At 42.1% G+C, this 24,335-nt stretch overlaps 1 protein-coding gene across 1 annotated transcript in view; it reads right to left on the bottom strand.

Annotated features, from left to right (window-relative positions):
- Nucleotides 1-23,979, bottom strand: part of LOC104638248 (ovostatin) — a 33,179-nt gene extending 9,200 nt beyond the window's left edge. Inside the window, exons 1-25 of the mRNA XM_075762015.1 lie at nucleotides 23,841-23,979; nucleotides 22,041-22,224; nucleotides 21,193-21,349; nucleotides 20,270-20,322; nucleotides 19,761-19,781; nucleotides 18,811-18,979; nucleotides 17,495-17,579; nucleotides 16,684-16,801; nucleotides 15,882-16,002; nucleotides 15,556-15,665; nucleotides 14,365-14,523; nucleotides 13,337-13,564; nucleotides 13,063-13,120; nucleotides 11,699-11,844; nucleotides 11,192-11,341; nucleotides 10,361-10,531; nucleotides 9,798-9,930; nucleotides 6,506-6,593; nucleotides 5,560-5,788; nucleotides 4,829-4,955; nucleotides 3,475-3,596; nucleotides 2,764-2,815; nucleotides 2,373-2,456; nucleotides 1,218-1,394; nucleotides 827-908 (exon numbers count right to left, since the gene is read on the bottom strand). Coding sequence (XP_075618130.1) covers nucleotides 827-908; nucleotides 1,218-1,394; nucleotides 2,373-2,456; nucleotides 2,764-2,815; nucleotides 3,475-3,596; nucleotides 4,829-4,955; nucleotides 5,560-5,788; nucleotides 6,506-6,593; nucleotides 9,798-9,930; nucleotides 10,361-10,531; nucleotides 11,192-11,341; nucleotides 11,699-11,844; nucleotides 13,063-13,120; nucleotides 13,337-13,564; nucleotides 14,365-14,523; nucleotides 15,556-15,665; nucleotides 15,882-16,002; nucleotides 16,684-16,801; nucleotides 17,495-17,579; nucleotides 18,811-18,979; nucleotides 19,761-19,781; nucleotides 20,270-20,322; nucleotides 21,193-21,349; nucleotides 22,041-22,224; nucleotides 23,841-23,905 — 3,089 coding nt within the window. The 5' untranslated portion in view covers nucleotides 23,906-23,979. The remainder of the gene's footprint in view (nucleotides 1-826; nucleotides 909-1,217; nucleotides 1,395-2,372; nucleotides 2,457-2,763; nucleotides 2,816-3,474; nucleotides 3,597-4,828; nucleotides 4,956-5,559; nucleotides 5,789-6,505; nucleotides 6,594-9,797; nucleotides 9,931-10,360; nucleotides 10,532-11,191; nucleotides 11,342-11,698; nucleotides 11,845-13,062; nucleotides 13,121-13,336; nucleotides 13,565-14,364; nucleotides 14,524-15,555; nucleotides 15,666-15,881; nucleotides 16,003-16,683; nucleotides 16,802-17,494; nucleotides 17,580-18,810; nucleotides 18,980-19,760; nucleotides 19,782-20,269; nucleotides 20,323-21,192; nucleotides 21,350-22,040; nucleotides 22,225-23,840) is intronic.
- Between the last annotated feature and the right edge of the window lie 356 nt (nucleotides 23,980-24,335).

The following is a 24,335-nucleotide window of genomic DNA, read 5'->3' as shown; positions in this document are numbered from 1 at the left end:
TGGATATGCATAGAAAATGACATAAAATAAACTCCATAATGTCTGAAGTAAAAGAAACAAGTGCTTTGTAAGTTTTAAATAAATAAGACAGTTAAAATCCTGATATTAAAAACTGACCTGAGGTTTCTCCATTACTGTGCTGAAACCATTCTTTTAGAGCAGGGGTTAAGTATAGTCATATAGCTTGGGGATTGCTAATAGTAATTTCTAATATTAATTAATAGAATTATGAAATAAACTAGGTTGGAAGGGACCTGTGGAAGTCTCCAGTCCAACCACCTGCTTAAACTAGGGCCAACTTCAAGGCTCACTCAGGTTGCTCAGTCTCTTGTCCAATTATGTTGTGAAAATCTCCAGGGACAGAGACATCCATATCCTCCCTGGGCACTTGTCTCAGTGCTGCAGCCTTCTCCTGGGGAAGATTATTTTTTTCCTTCTACCCAGTCAGAGTTTTCCCTGTTGCAATTTCAGTAAGGACAAACTCCTGTCTTTGTGCACCTCTGCAAGAGTCTGACTCTCTCTTTTTACAGTCCCCATCTAGGTAACAGAAAGTTTTACCTAGGTTCCTCATTAGCCTTCTCTTCTACAGGCTGAACAAACACAGTTCCTTCAGCCTCCTCTTGAACATTACGTACTCCAGCCCTCTATCATCTTATCATCCTTCTGTTGCACTATCTCCAGTTTATTAATCTCTCCTTTACTAGGGGATCCAAATTAATTGAGCTATGTGCATTTAGTCTATTGAAAATAAGAATCACTTCATATTTTGATCATTTTCAAACCCTAAAGATCCTGTGCTAGGGAAATAGAAAATGTTATCACTTACCATACATTCCCTTCTCTATCTCGTGTCCCAAAGGAGCTATAGGATCCATCCCGGTGTTTGTATGACAGCTGTTTTTGGTACCCTGAAAACAGAATAAAGAATATTTTCTAATCACATAAAAGGACTAGTTATGCTGTTCATTCAACTGAAGCAGTAAGATTTTTGGATTTAATATTAAGTAATGTACGTTTGGTGAAGAATATCAGCCACTTTGAAGTCTAGCTGCTTTTGCTCCTTGAAGTACAACATGCTTCTTTGGGGTGTTGTCATTGCCTGCTCCTATGCAAAAAATGTGGTGCTAGAATTCAGAGATCAGTGTTCACCATGTAAAGCTTTAGAATTCAGTGCATACAATCACAATATTAGATGGAAGAATCTGAAAGCCTCTCACCTGTGGATAAATATCCAGTACCCTTGACTCTAATCTCTTCAGTCAGCTGCCCAGTCTTATTCAGATAATCCAGGGCATAGATGTTGGGTGTGAACAAGGCCATGTTCTGTTCTCCACAGCCATAAGGCATATGGAGGAGGTTCTCCATGTTCCTCAGGGCTGTACCCAAAATGTCTCCTGGAGAATGAAAGATAGAAGGAGTCTGATCAGTTCAAACATGTTTTTCTTATACAGCATTATACATTGCTTTATGTTACCTTATTATGAACCCAAGGACAATGAGCAATATAGAGTCACCACAGTAACCAAAGACACAGCTTAGAAGAAAGGCTGAAATGTATTTTTTTTTTTTTTTAAATTTTTATTTTTAATTTTGATGCTGGACAGCTGGGAGAAACTGAGAATTTGAGAAAAAACTGAGCACCAATACTGGTTGGCATGGGTTCTGAGAAACAGGTAAGAATGAACAGGTAACCTTAGAAGGGTTAGGCTTCCCTGCCCTTTACAACTGGCTTCCTGTTTTGTGTGTACATGTGAGAATGAGGTGTGGTGCTGATGAGCTACAGAGGCTGTATTGCACAGTATCAACACCACTCACACTGACCCAGCCATGCGAAACAATTGCGTTTAGAAAGCAATCTGAGTTCAGAACCTCCAAAAATTTTCACTGAAGAGAACTGTTAGTCTTAATAATGACTTTAAGATTAGTAGAGTTGATTGGGACCTGAAAGTCTTTTTCTATGGGAACTTACAAACCGACGAATGCTTTTCATTATGCAAAAGCATAAATTTGAAATGAGGCAGTCAACAAAGTTCTGAAGTCTTCTTTCCAAGTAATCAAAATATTCTTTCAAAGAAGTTCGCTTTATCTTACTTTTCAGCTGAATTAACTTACTATACAGAACAGGATATGCTAATTCAATATAATGTGAAATTCAATATAAATTGAAATAATTTTACTATTTTGTCCTCTTTTGATATAATATGAGAGAATTCTGACTAACTTTTGTCTTTCATTGCCATTTTGCAAAGTAGGAAACATTTTCTCTAAAATCAAGATTAAGTATCTCCTCAACTTTTTGCGTATGTGTACATGGGGCGCAGCACAAGAGAAATGCAATTTACTTTTGGTTTTAATCTAAGTGCTAAACTTACCAATGACAGAAAAATAAGCTCTGGCTGATCCCTTCACTATGTTTTTTGGCAGGCTGAGAGAGACTGGTTCAGAAGTCGTTATGCCTGGTGAGAAAATGTATCAACAAGAATTGTTAAAATAATCTTTTTTTTCCAGAAGTCTTCACTTTGTAAGCATTGCTACAGTGACTGGGTCTCAATAAAGACACTGCTGCAGAGAATTGCCCAGTGAGTCAAAGTTATATCTGAAAATCTGGAATTGTAGCCCAGCACCTTGACCCTGAAACCCTCTTTTCTTCCCTGGAAGGGTCTCTGGTTTTGTAGGACAAAACCTACAAGACAGTGAAGAAAGTCCCCTAACTTCCTGGAATGAATGAATGAACAAATGAATGAATGAATGAACTTGCCTTACCTTTGGTACAGATGAGAGAGCTCTGAGTCAATTCTTTTTTAATTCCTTCAGGCTGTTTGATTGCAGGGAAGTTGTCAGGAAGAGGAAGAAAAGTGTAGAACATCACCATTAAACCGTGAACAAGTTAATGGTGTAAAACAGTATGTGGGTGTAGCCATCTGGACAGTGCACGCCTTGTACCCAGTCCTGTCCTATCTCCACTAGAATCTCTCCTGGTCCATGGCTGCCTCTCTCTTTTACCCAACACCCTGTCCAGAGCACCCTCCTTCTTAGAGAGCAGTTACAAAATAGACATTTCCAGCCTCGGAGAGGGATTCTATCCATCTAATCCAATGTGGCTGTTGCTTTATGATGCTCAAGATAAATCCTTTTCCATTCAGATCTGCCCTCAACCCAACTACCCAGTATTAGAGTCACAGGCTAAAGGCACTTGCAGGTAAGGTGTGGAATCTCCCCCCTTCTGGCTACATCTCTATTGACATCCATGGAGTGTCAGGGCATGTATGCTCATGATCTCAGGAAGGAGACAGTGACAGGAGGACAGTGGATGCCGCCGACCTTTGTGATTTACACTCTCATTTTCACGTGGAGAAGCCTGCTGCACACAGCTCCATCTGTGTCAGCTGTCTTGCCTCCTCACACTTCCAACCCACAGCTATAGGAACTGCAGATTCCACAAAGCAGAAAGCACATGCAGATTTCCTACTGTACCTCAACAAGTAGGGTTTGAATCAGGGTGTCCCTGCGAATTGTCTCCTCTTCCGGGGATGTGCTGTTTCCAGTACCTCTGGTATTCAGTTTGGCCTCAGCAGTAATTGTGAATTTCACTTCACCTGGAAAGCCACCCATCGGCCCAAGAAAAGAAAGTTATCTTCAATGTCTACAGTTCCCCCTAGTTTTCACTGCCTCTTCCAGGCTGATGGATTGCTGAGAAATGTATTCTCTCTGAAGGCAGCTCAGTAGAAACACATTTCATGAAGGCTCCATGTCTGTCTGCTAGTGGCAAGGAGTGATTGCCTGGGGCCCTAGCATGAGGAACAAAATAGGAGTGATCCTGTACTCACTACCGATTTCCACCTCTTCTTAGCCTTGTGCTGAGTTTTCGGTGGCCTAGGGCAACGTTACAATAGTTATAGCTCTGCTGCCTGTTTCCTTCAGATGGAGTTTGTTTACTGAGGGACAACACAGAGGAGCAGCCTTAGTGCTGCTGCAGCACTGAGGAGCAACCCTGAAGTGAGCAGCTTTGCAGGCATTACTCACATCACCCCTGCAAGTATTGCAAACTGGAAATCCAAAGGAGTTTTTTACTTGGAATAAAATGCATTATCATCAGAGTTACAGGGAGAGACAGCAGCTTTCTTTTTTTCAGCTCTGCAGTATTATTTCACTGATTATCCAGATTTCATCTCACTAAAACTTTGCATCTTTCTCAGTGAGTTTGAAATAAATCAGTCATACTCACTACAGGATTTTAGAAACAACCTTTTAAAGAAAAGGTCTATCTGTGGTTCATTTTGAGAAGAATCTTTGCTAATTAAACTTTTTTTGTACTTCATCTTTTGGGGCACTTACACATGCAAACTATTGTAACTGCTTTTTTCAGAAGACAATGTTGACTTGAAGGCAGTGTGAATTAACACAGCTGCAAAATCATGGAGGACCAATGTCCTCTTCGCCTGTTGAGAATCCAGTCCAAAATTATTAGAAAATTTTATTCTTACTGAATACAGTTGGTTAGGTGCGAAACTGTCAGCTGAAAGATCATAGGCACATGAAATCCTGCCAGTATTTCATACATAATGCAGCAAACGAAAAGTTCTTTCTAAAATTGACAGCAAATGGACTACCAAAAATCAGAAGAGAGAAAATACCAGAAGAATTCACCCCTCATTCAGTGCGTCTAAGGGAACTTTAGCACAGGTCCAATATTAAATTTGTAGAGCAAGTAATGGAGCTGCCCAGAAATGCCTGCCTGTGGATTATTGATGATGCATTAAAGGGTGGGAGTGACAGAGGTGGAAAGATCAAACAGGGTTATATTAAGGTGATAAAAAGACAAACTTACCGAGTTTGAGGGGGCTAACAGCCCAAATATAGGTTTTTCTTTCATTGGCACACACTGTTGCTGTGTTGCCCTCTGGTGAAAGGATTTCTGCCTTGTAGTCACTTGACTTTGCCAGTAAGGCACTGATCTGAGACAAAGAAAGAATGAGCAAGATTACAAATGAAGTAAGCTGCCCCTAAAGTTAGGCTGCAGGCAAGGGAGACTTGCTGGAGAAGCTATTTGTCATCTGAATCTGTGGGATAGTACCAGAACTGAAGGATGGGGCATTTCTCTGCAGAAGTGGAAAACCTGTCTCTTTTCTGCCCACCGTTAATGTCTGGTTTTGGAAGAAGTATACCATGACAGAAGTATACCGTGTCTGTGCTCATTAGTCAAGTCTTCTTATGAGTTACTGCTGCACACAACATACTCAGTATGTCTTGTGTTTTGCACAGCACAGTACCCATACCCTCTACTCAAGTTCCTCCTTCATGAGCAAAAAGAACTAAATTATGTAGGGATAAGGAGCAGGTTCTTATCTTCTGTGGTCCAGCCACAGTGATTGTCAGCCACATTTTCCTAATGTTATGACACAGGAACGGGTCCAGGGAGAGAGGGGGAGAGAGTAATGTGTCAGGCTAAAGCATAAGTTAAGCACTTAATTCTGCATTTCTAACACATTATGCAGGAGAATGCTGGGATCTCTGGGAAACAGACAAACGGTATAGGAAGTAAAAGGGAACTTGATGTACCTGGATACATCTGTTGAGGTAGTTGAAGACGTTGGCTACTAAATTAAATTTTTCCCCTCGAATGACAGAGTACGGCAAGGTGAGATCCACAAAGAATGGTTGGAATGCTGTCAGTGAAACAGGTGAGGAGATGCCAAACCCAGCATTATCCTGCACACAGAAAGCGCTTGCTTTCCATTCTGTAATGGTGTCAGGAATGGTGTAAAAGATATTGACCTCTCCCTTGGAACTGAGGAAAATGAGAAAAACAGAATGAGAAATGATCTTTGGCATTTTTAAGCCAAATTGTAGGAAAGGCTCCCTACTTGAGTTAGTACTTCTGTTTTCATCTCACTTTCTGAAAGATACCTCTCCATATTTAAAAAATATAATAAAACTGGAAGTAAAGATGAAGGTGCTAGTGAACTAAATGTTGAAAAGCACTTGGAAGAATACTCAGCTATTTTAATTTAGAAATAACATTTGTTTAAATACCATAATGCCCAAACATACAGATTAATCCAATAAATTTGGATTAATGTTCTAGAGCAGCCCTTGGATACATAGTTAAGATGGAGATATTCTCATAGCAGATGCTATGATAGCCTGCAAAGAAAAACAGAATAACCTGAGTTTGCTGCTGCTGAATTAAAAATATGATGAAAAATACTAAGTTTTGCTCTGGCTCTCTCCTAAACAAATGCTCCTATTTTACTCTTAGCCTTAATTCTTTCTCCTCATGAGAAGTACAGGGGCAGAGGACAGACCAGATGTCATTGACAGCTTAAATAGTTTTGACACTGTGCACAAGGTCGGGAGCTCAACATTCATTGAGCAAGATGGGAAGAGGAGACCCGCATCTACAAAGCAGACATATATTCTATGGTTTCTTCCCAAAATTCATTTCAGCAGCATGTATCAACTCAAAAATCCACGAGAGGTAAGACTTGAAAATAAAAATACTCACTCAGTATGAACCAGATCCCAAATCCAGGTCTCAGGGAAGAATTTCCGAACAGTGTTAACTCCACCCCCAGCAGCAATCCTTGACTCATCTAGAAGATTGTGTATGGTTGAAGTATAATATTAGAGAATTCAGGCCAGAAATATCTGAACTGCTGTCAGACATGGTCAACACCATAAATGAACACTAAGTATTCCATTTGAGCATTTTTCCATTCTTTTCCCATAAAAAAGGAAAATTCAGATATAGGGTAAGGGAAGAAACAATTTCTTATCCTCTCTTTCCATGGGAAAATACTAGAAAATTTAGTTATTTCACCTCATTTCATATTGAAAGGTCTCATCATCCAGTTAGAAAGGCATGTTCCCTGTCCTCTCTTACTAGCTCTCTATGATTTGCAAATGGGCAAGAGTAGCCAGTATTGTCACCAAAACTTATCATGCTTTACAAACCTCACTGAGAACTCAATCATTTTTACCCTGTTCAGTAGTTAAAACTGGAGCTGAATATCCAGTCCATTGGAAAAATACTTTTGTCCATATAGTCAAACTACAGGTCTGCTATTAGGAACCAAGGTCCTCTTTCTTGTTTTGCAATGGACTCCCTTGTGATGTCCAATAACTCATTTAGAATGGAGGTACCTCAGATTTCCTAGCCATATAATGGAAATTACAAAACTTTCTTACTTTGTTGGACTTAGAATCATAGAATCATAGAATCATAGAAAAAATCTAGGTTGGGAGGAACCTCTGGAGTTCTCTAGTCCAAACTCCTTGAAGTAGGACTAACTGCAAAGTCAGATAATTTTGCTCAAGGGTCTTGTCCACTTCAGTTTGGAAAACCTGCAGCGATGGAGATTCCAAAACCTCCTGGAGAACTTCTTCTAATTCTCGGCTTGGTAGAGTACCATTGGACAAAGCCCTGGAGGGAAGAGGGGCCCAAAAAAGCTGGCTAGTATTCAAGGATCACCTCCTCCAAGCTCAGGAGCGATGCATCCCAGCAAAGAGGGAGTCAGGCAAAAATGCCAGGAGGCCTGCATGGATGAACAAGGAGCTCCTGGGCAAACTCAAACACAAAAAGGAAGCCTACAGAGGGTGGAAGCAAGAGCAGATAGTCTGCGAGGAATACAGAGAAATTGTACGAGCAGTTAGGGATCAGGTTAGGAAAGTTAAAGCCCTGATACAGAATTAAATCTGGCCAGGGATGTCAAGGGCAACAGGAAAAGCTTTTATAGGTACTTCAGTGATAAAAAGGAGACTAGGGAAAATGTGGGCCATCTCTGGAAGGAAACAGGAGACCTGGTTACCCAGTATATGGAGAAGGCTGAGGTACTCAATGACTGTTTTGCCTCAGTCTTCACTGGCAAGTCCTCTGTCTACACCACCCAAGTCACAGAAGGCAAAGTCAGGGAATGGGAGAATAAGAACCACCCACTGTAGGAGAAGATCAGGTTCGAGAGTGTCTAAGGAACCTGAAGGTGCACAAGTCCATGGGATCTGATGAGACGCATCTGAAGGTCCTGGGGGAACTGGCGGATGAAGTGGCCAGGCCACTCTCCATCATATTTGAGAAATCATGGCAGCCCAGTGAAGTTCCCACTAACTGGAAGAGGGGAAACATAACCCTCATCTTTAAAAAGGGAAAAAATGAAGACCCAGGGAACTACAGGCCGGTCAGTCTCACCTCTGTCCCTGGCAAGATCATGGAGCAGATCCTCCTGGAAACTATGCTCAGGCACATGGAAGATAAGGAGGTGATTGGTGACAGACAACACGGCTTCACTAAGGGCAAATTGTGCCTGACAAATTTGGTGGCCTGCAATGGGGTTACAGCATTGGTGGATAAGGGAAGAGAAACTGATGTCATCTACCTGGACTTGTGCAAGGCATTTGACACTGTCCCACACAACATCCTTGTCTCTAAATTGGAGAGACAGATTTGACAGATGGACCACTTGGTGGATAAGGAATTGGCTGGACAGTGTCCCTCAAAGACTTGTGATCAATGGCTCAATGTCCAAGTGGAGCCCTGTGACGAGTGGCGTTCCTCAGGGGTCAGTACTGGGACTGGTACTGTTTAACATCTTTGTCAGTGACGTGGACAGTGGGATCAAGTGCACCCTCAGGTTGGCATGCTGGAGGGAAGGGATGCCATCCAGAGGGACCTTGACAGGCTGGAGAGGTGGGCCTGTGCGAACCGCATGAAGTTCAACAAGGCCAAGTGCAAGGTCCTGCACATGGGTTGGGGCACTCCCAAGCACAAATGCAGGCTGGGCAAGGAATGGATTGAGAGCAGCCCTGAGGAGAAGGACTTGGGGGTGTCGGTGGACAAGAAGCTCAACATGAGCCGGCAATATTGGCTTGCAGCCCAGAAAGCCAACCGTATCCTGGGCTGTATCAAAAGAAGCGTGACCAGCAGGTTGAGGGAGGTGATTCTCCCCTTCTACTCCACTCTCATGAGACCCCACCTGGAGTACTGTGTCCAGCTCTGGGGGACCCAGTATATGAAAGACATAGACCCGTTGGAGTGAGTCCAGAGCAGGGCCACAAAGATGATCAGAGGGCTGCAACACTTCTCCTATGAAGATAGGCTGAGAGAGTTGGGGTTGTTCAGCCTGGAGAAGCGAAGGCTCTGGAGAGACCTTACTGCAGCCTTCCAGTACCTGAAGGGGACCTACAGGAAGGCTGGAGAGGGACTGTTTACAAGGGCATGTAGTGACAGGACAACAGGTAACGGCCTTAAGCTGAAGGAGAGTAGATTCAAATTAGATATTAGGAAGAAATTCTTCACTGTGAGGGCAGTGAGGCACTGGAACAGGTTGGCCAGAGAAGTTGTGGATTCCTCCTCCCTGGAAGTGTTCCAGGCCAGGTTGGATGGTGCTTTGAGCAGCCTGTTCTAGTGGAGGTTGTCCCTGCCCATGGCAGGGGGGTTGGAACTAGATGATCTTTGAGGTCTTTTCTAACCTAAACCATGTTATGATTCTATGATAATAATGACTCTTGCCGATCTATAAAGTGTTTTGGAGAGTATATGCTGAAAAACCCTGCGAAAATAATACCAGTTTATGAAAGAAGTAGCATGCAAGTATTCCCTGTCTCTTCTGTATGCACCCTGTACCTAAGTGAGAGTGAAATGACTCTACTGCAAGGACTGTCAGAAAGAGGTTGCTAGAGGCAAATTGGGACACATAGTCGTATTCCCCCCAAAAAAATATGCTGGCTGTTATTTTACACAGGCAACAGTTTTGAAGACCAGGCAGACTAGGACTGGAGATACAGTATGAACCTTCTTTTACCTATGCCGTAGCCACTTGCATGGGCAACACCATGGTCAAAGTAGATAGGATGGTCTTCCAAGTCTGATTTGTCTTCATTGCACAGAACTGGCTTCCGTAGCGCAGAGTTGGTGAAAACCTTCAAGCCCATATCCTGAATGTGAAGGAATCAATCATGTCACTCAGGGTATGCACTAGCCACCAGTGCATGCCACTTCTCCCACCTGGGTTATACCTCTTCTCTCTCCTCCCTCCTCACATCCTATCCTTTCAACTCTGAATGTCACAAATGAAACTTCTTCTCCAACCTCTGTGTCTTTCTCATGGAGCAGTGACACCTAGTGTTCTGTGTCTACTGAAGCATGGGCAGGATCCCAGAAATATATCTAATAGTGATTCTCAATCTTCCTGAATAAGAGGTGGGGATGAGAAGCCAGAAACTGGGTGATCAGAGACTTTAGACAATTCCAGCCATCAGCTACCTTCTGTTAGCAGTAAGAACCACCACCTGCAAAAATTTAATGCTAGCATGCCTGAATTCATCTGGACTACCTCCCACTTAAAGAACCACACAGAGCACAGACCCTGAAAATCCTGTAGACATCGCCATCATGACTGACATTCACAGGTTCATAGTACAAGCCATCAAAAAAGGTGGTTTTGATTGGGGTACATTCCTCTGGCTTGTCGTCTTCCAGGTTGATCCCATTGTAGTAATAGCCATATAAATCGTTCAAACGAAGTTGGTAGTATACCTGGGAGATGAGAATGACTAGTGTAAACACAAGGGTGTCCCAGGCAGGTGCAAAATCACATATATTCAAAGCTTATGGTGGGTCTTGTGCAATCTTGGAGATTGCAGTGGTTTTGACTAGTGATGCCTGTCTAGAGATGAATAAGCAATTCAGCTGGTGATACACAAGAAGGACTGGACTCTACTACCGCCCCCCCCCCCCCCCCCCCCCCCCCCGCCTTCTGAGCTGCAATGGCTTTGTGGGGTGAACTTGAGCAAAAAGCATGGAGACATACTCCTGAGTAATGCAGAGAGGAGGCTGGAGTCCAACAAGATACTAGCTGACATCTACAGATTTTGTTCTGGGCCCAAGGCCTACTTGTGTCATAAAATGCGATTTTGACATAATCATTCCCCAGGGTGGAACTATGCTTTCAAGGATTTACATTAGGCATATTCTTAGGACATGCTTACACTGCCATGCTTTGCAAAAGTAAGTATTCCACTATCAGTTTCTGGCTTTGAAGTGTACAACTGCCATAGACCTTTCTTTAATCACTGAGATGTCTGCTTCCAAGGGAAAAATAAAACCATGGCCAGCAACAGAGAGATCACAGATGGGAATTGGAATGCTATTCTGGATATCCCTAAGTCAAAAGGAGGGACTGGGGATGTGGCTTACACTCTCAGCAGTTAACTCTCGCTCAGGCTGAAGAAGAAGGACGCTCTGATCTACAGCTCGCAGGGCACAGTAGGAGTTGGCAGCAGCTTCAAGGTGGAGACTGACTTTAGAGCCTGGGAGACCCTGCTTCTCAGAGAACTCGAGCTGGAGCTGGAAATTAATAAATCCAATATAAACACACAGAAATTAGGAGAATCAGCTTGGCACACAGATCTAAATCTCACCTTTCACCAGCACTCACTCTATTCTCTGTGGGGCAAAGATGCTACCGCTAGATGGCCCTTCTGAATCCCTCTTCGGTAAAAATCCACAATCTCTATAATCCCATAGTCACTAGGGCAACTTTGAGCATATGTGTCAATTTCTCGTGTTGCCAGGCACATCTGTACCTTTTCCATTCCTAAAGGCCATCCTGAGTGCAGAGCTTTTCATGAAGTCATTCCCTAACTGCTCCCTCAGCAAAGAACCAGCTCATATAACCCTTAATAAGAAATCAAAGGTTTTCACCTTGTTTTTGAAGCATACATCGCTGTGTATCCAAGAGCTGTCAGCCACTATCTCCCCATGAGGATGCACTGTGTAGAGCAACAGCCTGTTGCTGGGGGCAAGTTTCTCAGTGACAGTCAGTGTGATGGAGAATGTACCTCTTGGAGCTGTGGAAGTAACATGGAACAGGGGAGAAGGAGCCAACAAAATTGATTAGACAAACCTCAGCTTTGCTGGAAGGACCACATATTTATCCATAACCTACCAGCACCTTTTAAAACTGGGAAGTTGGGTTTAGTCCCATCAGCAAGACAACAGATACAAACTGGAAGATGCTGAGAGCAGACTCCTTTGCAGAGAGGGGTCTGAGCTGAGCAGAAGTTGGACAGGGAAATATGTGAATGATTGCTACTAGATGAGGAAAACATTGCCTTTGGGTCTCAAAACTGGAACCTCCCACACCAGAGGAGATAGGCCAATCTCCTGAGCTAAGGGAGAGCTTTCTTAACACTAGGAAATATGAAGTTCTTATCTACATGGATGACAACTATTAAATCAGGGACAGGAAATTAAGCTTTCACGTCAGTTTTGGTGAGTCACACACTCTCCCGCACCTTCGTGTTAGCTCCCAATAATATGGAAAAACCACATGGCTTCAAGTTGATTTCATGAAGGGAAAATCATGTGCCATAGCTACCTTTTGATGAATGGGATGCCTTTCTCTAAACCATAGGGGAACCTATACTGTGCAGCCATAGTGCATGAATACTGAGAGAAAGACCAAAGATGACAAATACTAAATAACAAGTCCTATATGGGGAGTGAGGCTTACTTAAGCCACCGACTGAAGACTGAAAATAGACCAGGTTCTGCACGAAAATAAATTTTTTAACAATGAAAGAACAAAGTTCAGTTTGCTGAACATCATTGTCATTTGTGGGTATTTGGAGACTTCTGAAAGTATACTGAATTCCAAGGAGTTAACTGCTAAATATCTCTGTCGAAGGGGACACCTATTATTTCAAACTTCAAAAAGATTTAGTCTTCTAATCAGTGAAGACTTGGATGTCACAGAATAACTGTGAAACTGCAAATACTCCTTGGCAAGAAATGAAACAGAAGAAGGTTACATTCCTTGGTGTTTGAACACCACAAAGTTTTCATCTTTCAACTAATAAGATCAATTTGATTATGGTATGGGGATTGGCTAGATGCTGCAGCAAACACAGATGGTACTGTCAGTGGTGACAGGTCATGGGGTTTAGGAACTAGTACCTGATTTAACTGCAGTTCCCTGCTTTCATCCCTTCTTACAAAACTTACTAATGCTATGGTGCTCAGAACAATGCTCTGAAGTATCAGTAGTAATACGGCCTAGAACTTACCACCAGAGATGCTGACTTGCTTCTGGCCACTGAGAATAATTTTTCCTTTTGCCATCACCTGGGCATAGAAAAAAACTTATGAGAGAGGATCAAAAGCACCTCCTCCCTTTTCCCATGAAATCATGGATTTTTAGTAGTGTTCTGAGAGGCTTTAAAGGCCATCAAGTCAAACTGTGATCTGTAACCACTGTCTGGCCTGGAGATTTCTGCTTTATATAGTCTTCAAGGGAAGGTGAAAGAAAACAGATGTTTTGGTAGTCAAGGTAGCACCTACCATGAAGTAAAAGTTCGTGTGGCTGGCATTCCTGTAGCCCTCTCTGTTCAGGACATAGTGAACATTGATCATTTGCTGCTGGCCACAGCTGAGCTTCTCCGTCACTGGCTCGATTTTCACAAAGCTGTTGGTCCGTGAGTAGAAACGTCGGACAAAGAATAAGGCTTGGGGCTCATTATCATTCCTCCACATGAAGAAGTCTGCACAGTCATCTGGTGCCTGTCTGGCCTATGAAGCAGAAGAGTTATATATGGGGAATCAACAAAGTGGAAAATAAAAAAATGGCAGTCAGCTGAGAAGTAAAGACATCTTCCCTCTAAAATATTCTGTTGGGAAGCTGGTTTTGTGGGGCTGTTTAAGCCAAGAGCAAGAGCTGTTGCGAAAAATTTGTGTTTCACCAGTCAAGAGCGAGGGGCCTTCTGGACACCTTAATGTATCCGGACATCTATGGCATGTTGTGGTAGGGAGGTTATTTCAGATTGTTGCAATCTTGGGACAGGTTGTATAAACTGCTAGGACTCATTGTGAGTTAGAATGGCATTGTTCTCAAACAGCCTTCTTTTTTTCAGGTCTTCCCATCACACCAGAGAAAAGACATGAGAACATGAGATGATCATGTGGTAGTAACAGGCATGAGTCTCTGCCAGCAGAAATGCAGGGAACAGGCAGCAGCAGAGAAAGAGGCTGGCATGCATCCAGGCTGGCTGGGGAAGGCAGGGCAGTCTGTGAGGAAGGTTCTCCACAGAATAAAGAGAAGGAAGATGGCTGCAGAAAGGACTTCTGAGCAGAGGGAAAAGTAGGGCAGTGCTGAAGATCACTGCAGCCAAAACACGCCTGGGGTGCAGTCTGCCACTTTGTAGGCACCAGTGTTTTCTCATACTAGTTTTACACAGGCTGCAGGTGTTGGTGGACTGACTGCCTACTTTCCTCCTCTGGAACAATCCTGCCAGTACTCACTGATTGCTTCTAATGCCTCTCTCCAATGAAGTATTTTTTCAGGAACTAGACTGAAGCTTGTATTTACTTACTCTCAACTTAAAATTGGGATCAAAGAAGTTGGATGTGTCAATGGAAAAAGCAGCAGTGCCATTCTTGTCAGTGGTATAGTTGGCCAGGTATTTTTCGTTGAGCTCCAGCAGGACAGTCCTATTGGCAACGGGCTCACCATCCACATTCGTCACAGTGATCTAAACACAAATACCCAAGGGATTCAGAAAAAAAAAAACAACAAAAGAAGGGGAAATGCTCTGCTCTTCAGAGGATGCTCACTTAAGCACTGAGGACAATTGCAGGGAGTAGAAATCAAGAATGAAATGTATTTCAAGGCAAATGCTCCTCAATATTTTGAAGGAGCAGAGTTCTGTGACAGGCAAGGACAAACTATATGTCACAGAGAGAGAAGGAATTGTTTATATATATGATCTCGTATGAAAAATTCTTTCAATGAAAAGTCCTTTTTTTCTTACATGATCTCATACAAAAGTCCTCTGTTTCTCTTCAGCCACCATTAGTTCAGTGCGCCATCACATAAGTTATAAACTACTGAGTGAGAGATGACAGTTTAAATTCTTCCCTTATGCTCTCCCTTCCTCAGCAAACACAAACAGAGGGACTCCAGAGCACACACTCTTTGGAGGGTGCTGATTAACAACCCTAAAGCAGTCAGATGACTTCATGGCCACAGGTAACCTGCGGAGCTGAGTAGCACCTGCCCAGCTCCTGGGCATCTGTGCATACCCTCTTGTCCCCATTGCGTATCAGGATGCTGCTGTGTGGCCCATCCTCCTTTCTGTGCCTGGGTTTATCCTGCATGTGCAGGTTGGTAAGAATGTGGAATGTGCTCCAATACCTATACTGCTTTCAGTAAACATCCCTGGGACTGTGTGATGCAACACAGGGTAAATTCTACTTTCAGTTTAGGCACAGCTGTTGCTGAAGTAGTTTCTTGCAGGCTCTTCTTCCCCACTCATGCAACCTTTCACTCACCCACCTTTTAGGTATTCTCTAACTATGGCAGAAGAGAGACCCTAACACTCCAAGTATGCTATAATTGTCTTATTTTCCATAGGAACGTCTAACGTAATAAGAGCAGTTATGCAACATTATCATGGGAAGTTGTCAGCATAGAATTAGGAGACAGCCATAAATGGGGCAACACAGAGATCATCATGCTGCACCTCAGGGAGTTTTGATCTAAATGTATCCTCTCAGATACCCACCTCACCACAGTAAGGAATTCCCCTCTTGTAGTAGAGATCCATATTCTTGAACATAATTCTGTCATTTTCTTGGTTGACTGCAATGTAGTCATAGTCTTTCATCTGGATACCTGTGAGACACACCCAGTATAAAGGGGAGGAAATGGAAATCAGACATGGACAGAAAACTGTTTCTTTTGAAAAGCTACATGGAGCAGTAATGTTCTGGAGGGAGAGCTACATGAAGAAAATGCTGATTGTTGGTTGTTTGCTGCACAGGAGATTCCTCTCAGAAAGTACCACCTATTAAATTTAATCAGCTACTCCCAACCTCCACTTGGTGTTACCTGTCCCATTTTCAGTGACAATGCTTTCTACATTGAGGCTGGTATACATCCTGGCATAGCTGCGGTACAGCTGGAATGTTTTGATGGAGATGACAGTGTTGAGGCAGCCATCCTTCCCCAGCTGAAAAAGGAGCACAAAAGGAAAGGCCCATTTTTCTCAAAGTTTAGAATATTGCTCCTGAATCTCTATTAGTGAGTCTCTGAAGTGCTTCATGCCTCTGCTTACATCTTCAGCTACTACTTTCTATTTGCTCCGCTCCTACCTACCTTACACTTCTCACTCCTGGCTCCCTTCCCAGCTCATTGTTTCAATATCATCTACCCTTGCACCTGGAAACCTCTCTCCTCATTCCCCCAAGTCCTCTCTATGCTCACATCCCTTCTCAAACCCATCTTGCATGATGCCTGAGCTCTATGACCGGAGCACTTTGAGTCTGATCTAGTGGAGAAATTAATCATTAGTTTAATATTAAGTATCCTTGAAGACTGACAGTATAGATCTACTGATTACACTTGGTGAGAACACAGCTCCAGTGTTTTAGGAATGATCACAAATTTATAGTTTCATAATCTTCCCTCCCTCCTACTGACTCTTTCTGAAGGAAAAACCAAAGCATCCTAATAAGGTCATTGGTCAAAACTACCTTCATGGTCTTTCAACGTTGTCTGTGAAATAGTGAGAAAAAAACCATGCCTCTCGGATTGTGTCTCTTGTGTTCCCCAGGAAATGAATGAGGCCGCCAAATGCTGTGCTGGGTAGTAAAGCTGAAGGAAGGAAGAAGGGCCTTGCCCTGTATCATACCGGTCCAGTGACAGCTTTGCAGTTTTCTTTCTGCTTTTGCTCACATCGTGGACTATAAAAGTGCTGCTGACACACATTGATTTGGGCATTCCCTTGCACCGGTTGGCCATAAGTGTACCTAGGAGAGGAAGAGAAACAAGAACCCAGTTATGTGGACTTAGCATGAAACCTGCAAAGATTGCAGAGCAATGCAGACTGCAAACTCCTCAGGAATGCCCAGAGCACAGACAGAAGAGCAACTGGGAATTAGGACCCGTTACCCCTAGCAGAATTCCCTTCAACTATTTTTAGGCTGTTTCTGTCATCTTGTTAAAAAAGCCATTGTCTTGGTATAGTCATTCTTCAAGGTCTGAATCTGAAAAGTGGTGCTGGTCTCAGGGTTGGGATGTCATTCCCTGTTCCTTGTTTTTACTCATTAGTGCCTTGGGCAAAGCAGGACGTATTGCAGAAAGATCCCTGTTCACCCCTTTGGCTCATGCCACCGAGCCCTTTGGCAGTGTCACAGCCAGCAGTCTTAATGGTAGACTCTCCTGTACTATTTCTCTCCTTTTCTGTAATAATAAACCCCAACAGCTAGCGAGTATGTACTGCTTGATATCTTCGAACTGTTGGACACACACCAGTTCTTCCAGTTCTAATTCTGCTGTGTAGCAGAAGGAGAGCTATTGTATTTCATGTCATGGAAGTCATAGCTGAAGGAATTGCTCATACTCTGATTTAGCAGCAGGGTCCCTGCTTCCCAGCATGGCACACCATCCTCTATCCATTTTTTCTTGTGCACAAATGGATCGGTCTCAGCTCTGATACTTACGAAGCACAAACATTCACCCTGACATCTTCATCGAAGAAAGAGATCGTCTTTGGCACACTGGTTGTCACTTCAAATTTCGGCAGCACTGGGAAGGCAATGTGAATATGACTGATCAGCAGTTGCATGCCAGAGGCAGGTGTGTATGTAAGACAGTAAAAAAAAAGGTTGACAAAGGCATTTTCTCCAACAAGGGGGAGGAAATGGTTCAGAGAAAAGTCTACCTAGGAACTGTCTGTAGGATGTTATCGGAGAAAAAATAACCTTGAGTGGCAAATGAATACCTAGTTTAAAATATAATAATAATCATACTAATAATGATAACAGCCACAGTAAGAACTGTGATAAATCACTTTAATTGGCTATATATTTTCTTCAAGAGAAAGGTGGGAGTAATGCTTATGTCTCAAAATTGCTAAGCCCTGGAGAACAGAAGTTATTGTGCAATCCAACCACACTGAAGGAGAAAGGCAACAGATTAAGTGAAATAGTAAAACCAAATAGATCACTGTCACTCCCTCTTTTCAGCTTATCCTTTGTCCCAGGTCACCAGCAATAATGACAACATAGCTGGAAAAAGCCTTTTTCTTGTGCACCTGTACACAGGAGACTGGAAGGTATGAAAAAGCTCTGGAGGGTAAGTAGGAAAGGTGCTTTATTGCCCTTAAAAACCCAAAACAAATAACTAGGAGTTGTCCAGTCCTTCTCTGGGGACTACTAAGGAAAACCTGCCACTAAAAGATGAGAAAGCTTGTAATTTTGAATTTAACAACTCCCTTGATACGGTCTATTCCAGAGAGTAAGCAGATCACATGAGGGCTTTGGAACCTCCATTACCTACTGTTTTCCATCTTGAACTTCCACTGGCTAGCCAGCCTCTCCCAGTAACAATCTGGTAGCTGTTATTTAATCTGTCTGATAGATAATATCTTCAGATTTCTACTGTATATTTTAACCTAGTGCTCTTCATACAGTGATGACCTCCACAAAATGACATGCCTGACTCATTCATTTTTCCTCTGAACAAATGGAGAGTGTATGGCCTGAGTGGTAGGATGTGGATTCCAAAGTCATACAGTGACTTTGCGCCAAGCCCAGAAAAGAATTAGACTCTTAATCTAATTCCTGAAAATGCTGCCTTTCTCATAATTTCTTTTTTCTCTTCTTGCCTTCACTTTCTCCACCCAGCTCTCTCTGCCTCTTTCTTTCTCAGGCATGAAGTGGAGAATTCAAAGCACTTAAACTCTGCACTAGCAGCTCCTGGCTGACTTAGAGCTAGCCTCATTGCTGGCGCAGGTCAATTCACAGCCATTGCTTACCATATTCCTCCACAGTGAAGAATTGGTACTGTTTTTCACCTGACGACTTCTCCACAGTGATGTGGTAGGTTCCCAGAATAGGCTCTGGGATTAGTGGAAAGGAGAGCTGGACAATTCCATGCTTAGATGTAACCTCCAGCCATTGGTAGATCTTGTTTTGCTCTGGATCCTGGAGAGTGGGAGAAAGATGTACCAAAATCTTTATCACCTTGTTTCTTGTCATCTTGCTTTCTTTTAAGGTTTGTATCCTGGCATATTGGCTAAGTAAGTGCATCACAGTGTGAATGTGAGTTCGGGCTGATGACATGTGCTCTGACTTCCCATTAATTTTCCAGATCTATCTGTGCATTAAACAAGCCTAAGTTTATGTTTAACTTGAAATTAGTTACACTGCCAGATGATCTCAGATCATCCAAGAAGAGTTGGATTGGGAGTCAGGTTGCTTATCTGTAACTTTTCTAGCATAAGTCTTTCTGACTCGACTCCTTCTGTAAAACAGGAATATAATGCTGGTCTGCTTTAGAAAGTGCTTTGAGATCTAGTGATGTGAAATGTAGTAGCAGACTGATTCATTGTTAGCCTGTCCCCCAGCAGAACATGACATTTCAGAAAGTTACTATTCTTACATCTGTATGAGAATGAGGCTATTTCTTCAGCCCATTTACAGTAATCCTACGCAAGTAAGACTATACTGAACACTCTTGTTTGAGTTGTAATGAAAGACACAGCAACAACACTATGCCATCTTTGAGTAACATCTTCAGTTCTGCTAATGTCTTCTCCTCTAGTTATTGATAATGAGTACTGCCACTGGTCAGCCTCAAGTTCATTGGCTTCAGATGGTGTGCTTCGGGTGAGTTACCCTCAGCTGTTGACACTATGGCAAACGATGAAGCATACATAGCCTTTCCAAAGCAACTTGTGCTTTCAAGACATGTTGCATCTCTTACCTCAATGATGATTTGGGGATACTGGAAGAGAAAAGAAAAAAAGAGAAAAAAAAAGAAATTATCAAAACACCAAGAAATTAAGTGTGGAGCTTGAAAAATACTAGAACATAAAGACGACTGTGAACAGCTTTCTCTGGATACAGAAGACTGGGTCAAGGAAACAATTTGAAACTGATGTCTTTAAATAAAAAGATAATTTTAAGGGAATAACCTGTTCATGAATTTATCTTTTCTACAAAAAACATCCAGTCTCTTTCTACATATCTGAGGCAGGTGAAGTAACTATAAAATCTGAGTGTTGTGAGACATTTCCAGGAGAGTTTTCAGATGCTTTGCCCTCTATAAAGACAGGGAAGGGATGGAGTGTGAACTTAAGGAGTTAAAGCAGTTCTCCAAAAACATCAGGAGGCCTATCCCAGGCCCTTTTTATTCAATTTCTAAGTGAAAGTCTCAGCAAAGAGGTACCCCAAGAGAGTGCTTGAAAAATCTTGACTGTCACTCATACTTACTGTCTCCTGAACAGGTCTGAACTGGCTGTCCAAAGTGACTATACGAAACATCACTGAAAAAGATGTAGGACAAAAAAGGATCATTCACTTTAGCATTGGTAAGTCACTTTCAACATACAACTGAAACAAAGTTTGCCCAGGCTTTTAGGGAGAAATAAAGAGTCCCTGGAGAACTAGAAAGGATTTGATTTAGCCAGTGAAAAAGAAAGCTAAAATAAACTTGTCCGCTGAAATATCTTCAGTTCTGAGCCACTGGGACTAAAGTAACCTCTAAAGTAAATACAAATAATCTGTATTGCCTTCAATTCTTCTTGAAGGACTCAGTTCTTTGGAGCATTTCCTAAAAAAACCTGTTTATAAAAAACAATTCAATGTAAAAATCAAAGAGAAGGAAGAATTTGTCTTTATTCTAAGTGTAAACCCTGTGCAGCACTGAAGTAAAATTATACTAAAGAGATAACTAACTATACCACAGCTAGTACTGTCATTTAAATGTCGTGATGGAATCAGTGCTGTGAATAAGATTAGCAGTTAAGTAGAAAGAGCTGTCAACAGAAAATTACACGCTTACTTTATATTTATATGAATTTTATTTATTCCAAGCTTAACCTATTATTTTCTATATTTTTAAGGACACTTTATGTGACTGACCTCAGTAAACCTGGCAGAACTTAAGATCCTATAAATGCAATTAACTCAATAAAAACACGTGAACTCTACTCATTTGTTGCAATTTTGTGAATTGGTTCTACTTTTCACTGACTTTTGATGAGCCCAACCTCAGGTGACAATTATCCACTATCTGAAGGATTGCTCATGGCCGTCACAGTCCATGATCTTTTCTTCCACAAGAGGAAGTCCTTGTCATTCTAGACCCACCCTCAGGTTCCCAGTTCACTAGCTGACTCAAACTCCCCAGCCACCTTTTTGCCCTGGTTTGTAGATGGGTTTGTCCGTCTGGATGAAGACAGTATTATCCACATTCTGAATCGCCACTGATCTTCTCTCAGCTAAGTTGACTGTGGTGCCTTTGGCAGAGAATGAAACGAATGCCAGGGGGTCAGAAGTAGCAGGAGGAACCTGGAGAGAAACAAAACCCCAGATGCAAAGTGGTAAATAAGACATGTTGAGGTCCTCTGATGCGCAGGGTACTTCAGTAAGATACTGACTGTCAAGTGAGTCATAAATAGCTTGTGCAAAGCCATGAGAAGCCTCGTTTTTACCAGTGAGATAGTATCTGGGAATTTATGCTGTGGAATTCCCATAATCTGTCACCAGGTACTAACGTTTTAAACTATGCCCTGCCCTATGCATTTCCTCATCTCATGTAGCTACCTGACTATATGCAGGTTGCTCCAGCCATATAGCTCAATTCTGAAGTGTTTTCTCCTGCTTCATTCTGGAAGACCTAACCTTGTGACTTGTTTGTCATATCTATCCAGATCTTGCTGAGTTACAGGAAACGGAATGAGCGTGTCCCAGCTGTCCTCTCCAGTGTGACAATTACAACAGTCCCATAGGGCACATGCACCTGTGATGGCAATCAAAAGCTTTTTTCTATTCACTGTGTGGAGATGGAAAGTCTTTCTTTAGCTCCCCATATGTCTGTCTTTTTCCTGTCTATATTGTCAGCCTTTCCAGCAGTTTATCTTTTTTCATCCTATTCCCTGCCTGCACTCTTCATCTTCTTGCCCTCACTGACAAGAAGAGTTGCACTCAGAAGTATTTCCAACTTTTACACCTTCTTCAGTAGTCTCAGAAGAGAAAATACCTTGAACTCGCAGCACTTGAAGAAATCATTCTTTGTCACGGGTTCCTCAAATATAGTCTTCTGGATACTGCCATATTCCAGGACAATGCTCAGGGACAGAGGCTCACTGAGGCTGTGGATCTGCACACAAGCAGTCTGTGGGGAGTCGCTCCGCACTACTGTGGGGACCAGCAGCACATACTGACTATAATAATAAAAGACCAGATTGGAGAGTTCAGTCATGAAGGAAAATCAGAGCAAACAGGAGAGGAAAATACCACAGAAATGCCATATGTGGGAAGGAAGACATGGTCCAAAGCTTGCTCAAATCAGTGGAAGGATTTCCATTTCTTTTAATGAATTTTGAATAATATGCTAAGAATGTACAGATGACAATTTTTTGTCCCTCACAATTCTTTCTGAGCTGAAAGCCTAGCATGATTCTATGCAGTCTCTTACCCATGCATCTTTTTCATTCCAGGTATTTACACAGCTCCAATTTCTAAAGTGTCTGAACATCTGACAAGCATAGCTGCATTTATCCTCCCATGACCTATATGTATACTTAAACCACTGGAACCTCCCATAAGGAGGAGTGATACTTAGCTTCTTTCTGAGATCAATGACAAAAATACTAGTTAATGGTTGCAACAAATTTTTAATTTATTTTTTTCTGGATATCTCTCCTTCCAGATAAGAACTGACATATTGTAAGTCAATCAGCATAATACAAGATAAATGATCCTGCTTTTCCATTTTGCAGAATATTGCAGGGAATGCTCAATCTAACCTGCATGCTCTATTCTGTTTCCATGCCTCTCCCTGTGTGGCTTTCTTCCATGGCTTTTTTAGTTACGCTACTCTCTATGATTAGGGCAGCCTTCCTTCCTCAGATTCTTCCTCTAAAAAACCATTCCTTCAGATTTGCTATATTTAGCTAAGGTTCTGTTGCTGGCTTCCCATTCTCTGCTGCCCCAACTTGGTCTTTTCGAATACTGTATGACAGAATTGACGAGTTGGTTCTGCAGCACAACATGAATCACACAATCTTTTCTTGGTAATCTGATCTTTTTCCTTATTTTCTCCCACAGCTTTGCTTGCTCCTATTGTCTTTATTGTTATTTTCACTTGCCCAGTTCAGTCTGTATGAGATTCAAAGACCAAAAGTAAAATGATTAAAACCAACACCATATCTGAGAAAGCTAAACCCTCTGACTTTCCTTTAGAACTTTTGAGAAAGGGATTTAAGCTCTAATGTTGATGTATTTTTGTAAATTCTGGCTGAAATCTTCTATTTGGATAAAGCCATGGACATTGACAGTGTTGTACAAGCCATGACAGCACAGCAGGTATAATGCTAATACTAATACGAATATGAATACTAACACTGATACCAATACCAATACTAATATTAATTAGGATTGCTATTCAGCATGTTCCCTAGAAGCAGCCATTATCTGGTCTGTAGCACCTCCTCATACACCACGCTCTCTCTGTACTGCTGATGCATACCAATCCTGATCATTAGTATTACTTGTCAGTCCAGTCTTCAATCTCCTCCCCACTTTACCCATGCACTTCCGAATTCATCTACTCCAGTTCTAGTTTCTGTCATTCAAATCAGATTTCATAGCAGTTTTACAATGGAGAGCATCATTCCAAATTATCCTTCAATATCATCTACTTCCCTTTCAGATACATTTCAGAAGCTAGGTCTCAAACATCCAGTTTATTATATAGCAATATGTCCCAGAAAAAAATAACTGATGAGAAATACAATAAAATATTTTATCATAAAAACACAGAATATAAGATTCTTACGGTTCAGAAGACACTGTAGCAATCCAGTTCAAGGACAGAATACTCAGAAAAATCCTTGACCACATCTCTGTCCGTGAAGAAGAAGAAGAAGAGAGACCGATCTCAAGTGGAGAGCCGGTCTTCTGGCTTTTAAACTGGCCTGAGATGGTGCTCCTCCTCCACAACATCAATCATATTCTAATAAAAGCTATCTACATAAAATTTGCATAGGTTCATCTTCCTCTCTCCTGTCTGTTCTCACACTCCTTGAACTCTCAAACAATAGCTTAGGAAAGTTCTCATATTTCACATAGCTTTGTGAGGTATTGCAAGCCAAACCGGTTCCTGCCTGTCTGAATGTTTTATTGAAGCTTACCTCTCTGATTATCATGTCATTGGCTAAAGGTTTCTTAATGTTTCAACCTGTTAGTATTTGCGGCTGCATAAGTATTTCCTTGTTCTGTGAAGACATCCTGTAGATACATCTCACAAAACAGAAGTAATCATAACACAGTG

Source organism: Balearica regulorum, chromosome 1, assembly GCF_011004875.1.
Source record: "Balearica regulorum gibbericeps isolate bBalReg1 chromosome 1, bBalReg1.pri, whole genome shotgun sequence".
NCBI lineage: Eukaryota > Metazoa > Chordata > Aves > Gruiformes > Gruidae > Balearica > Balearica regulorum.
Note: the sequence above shows the minus strand (reverse complement) of the source record. Positions and strands in the feature narration are given on the sequence as shown.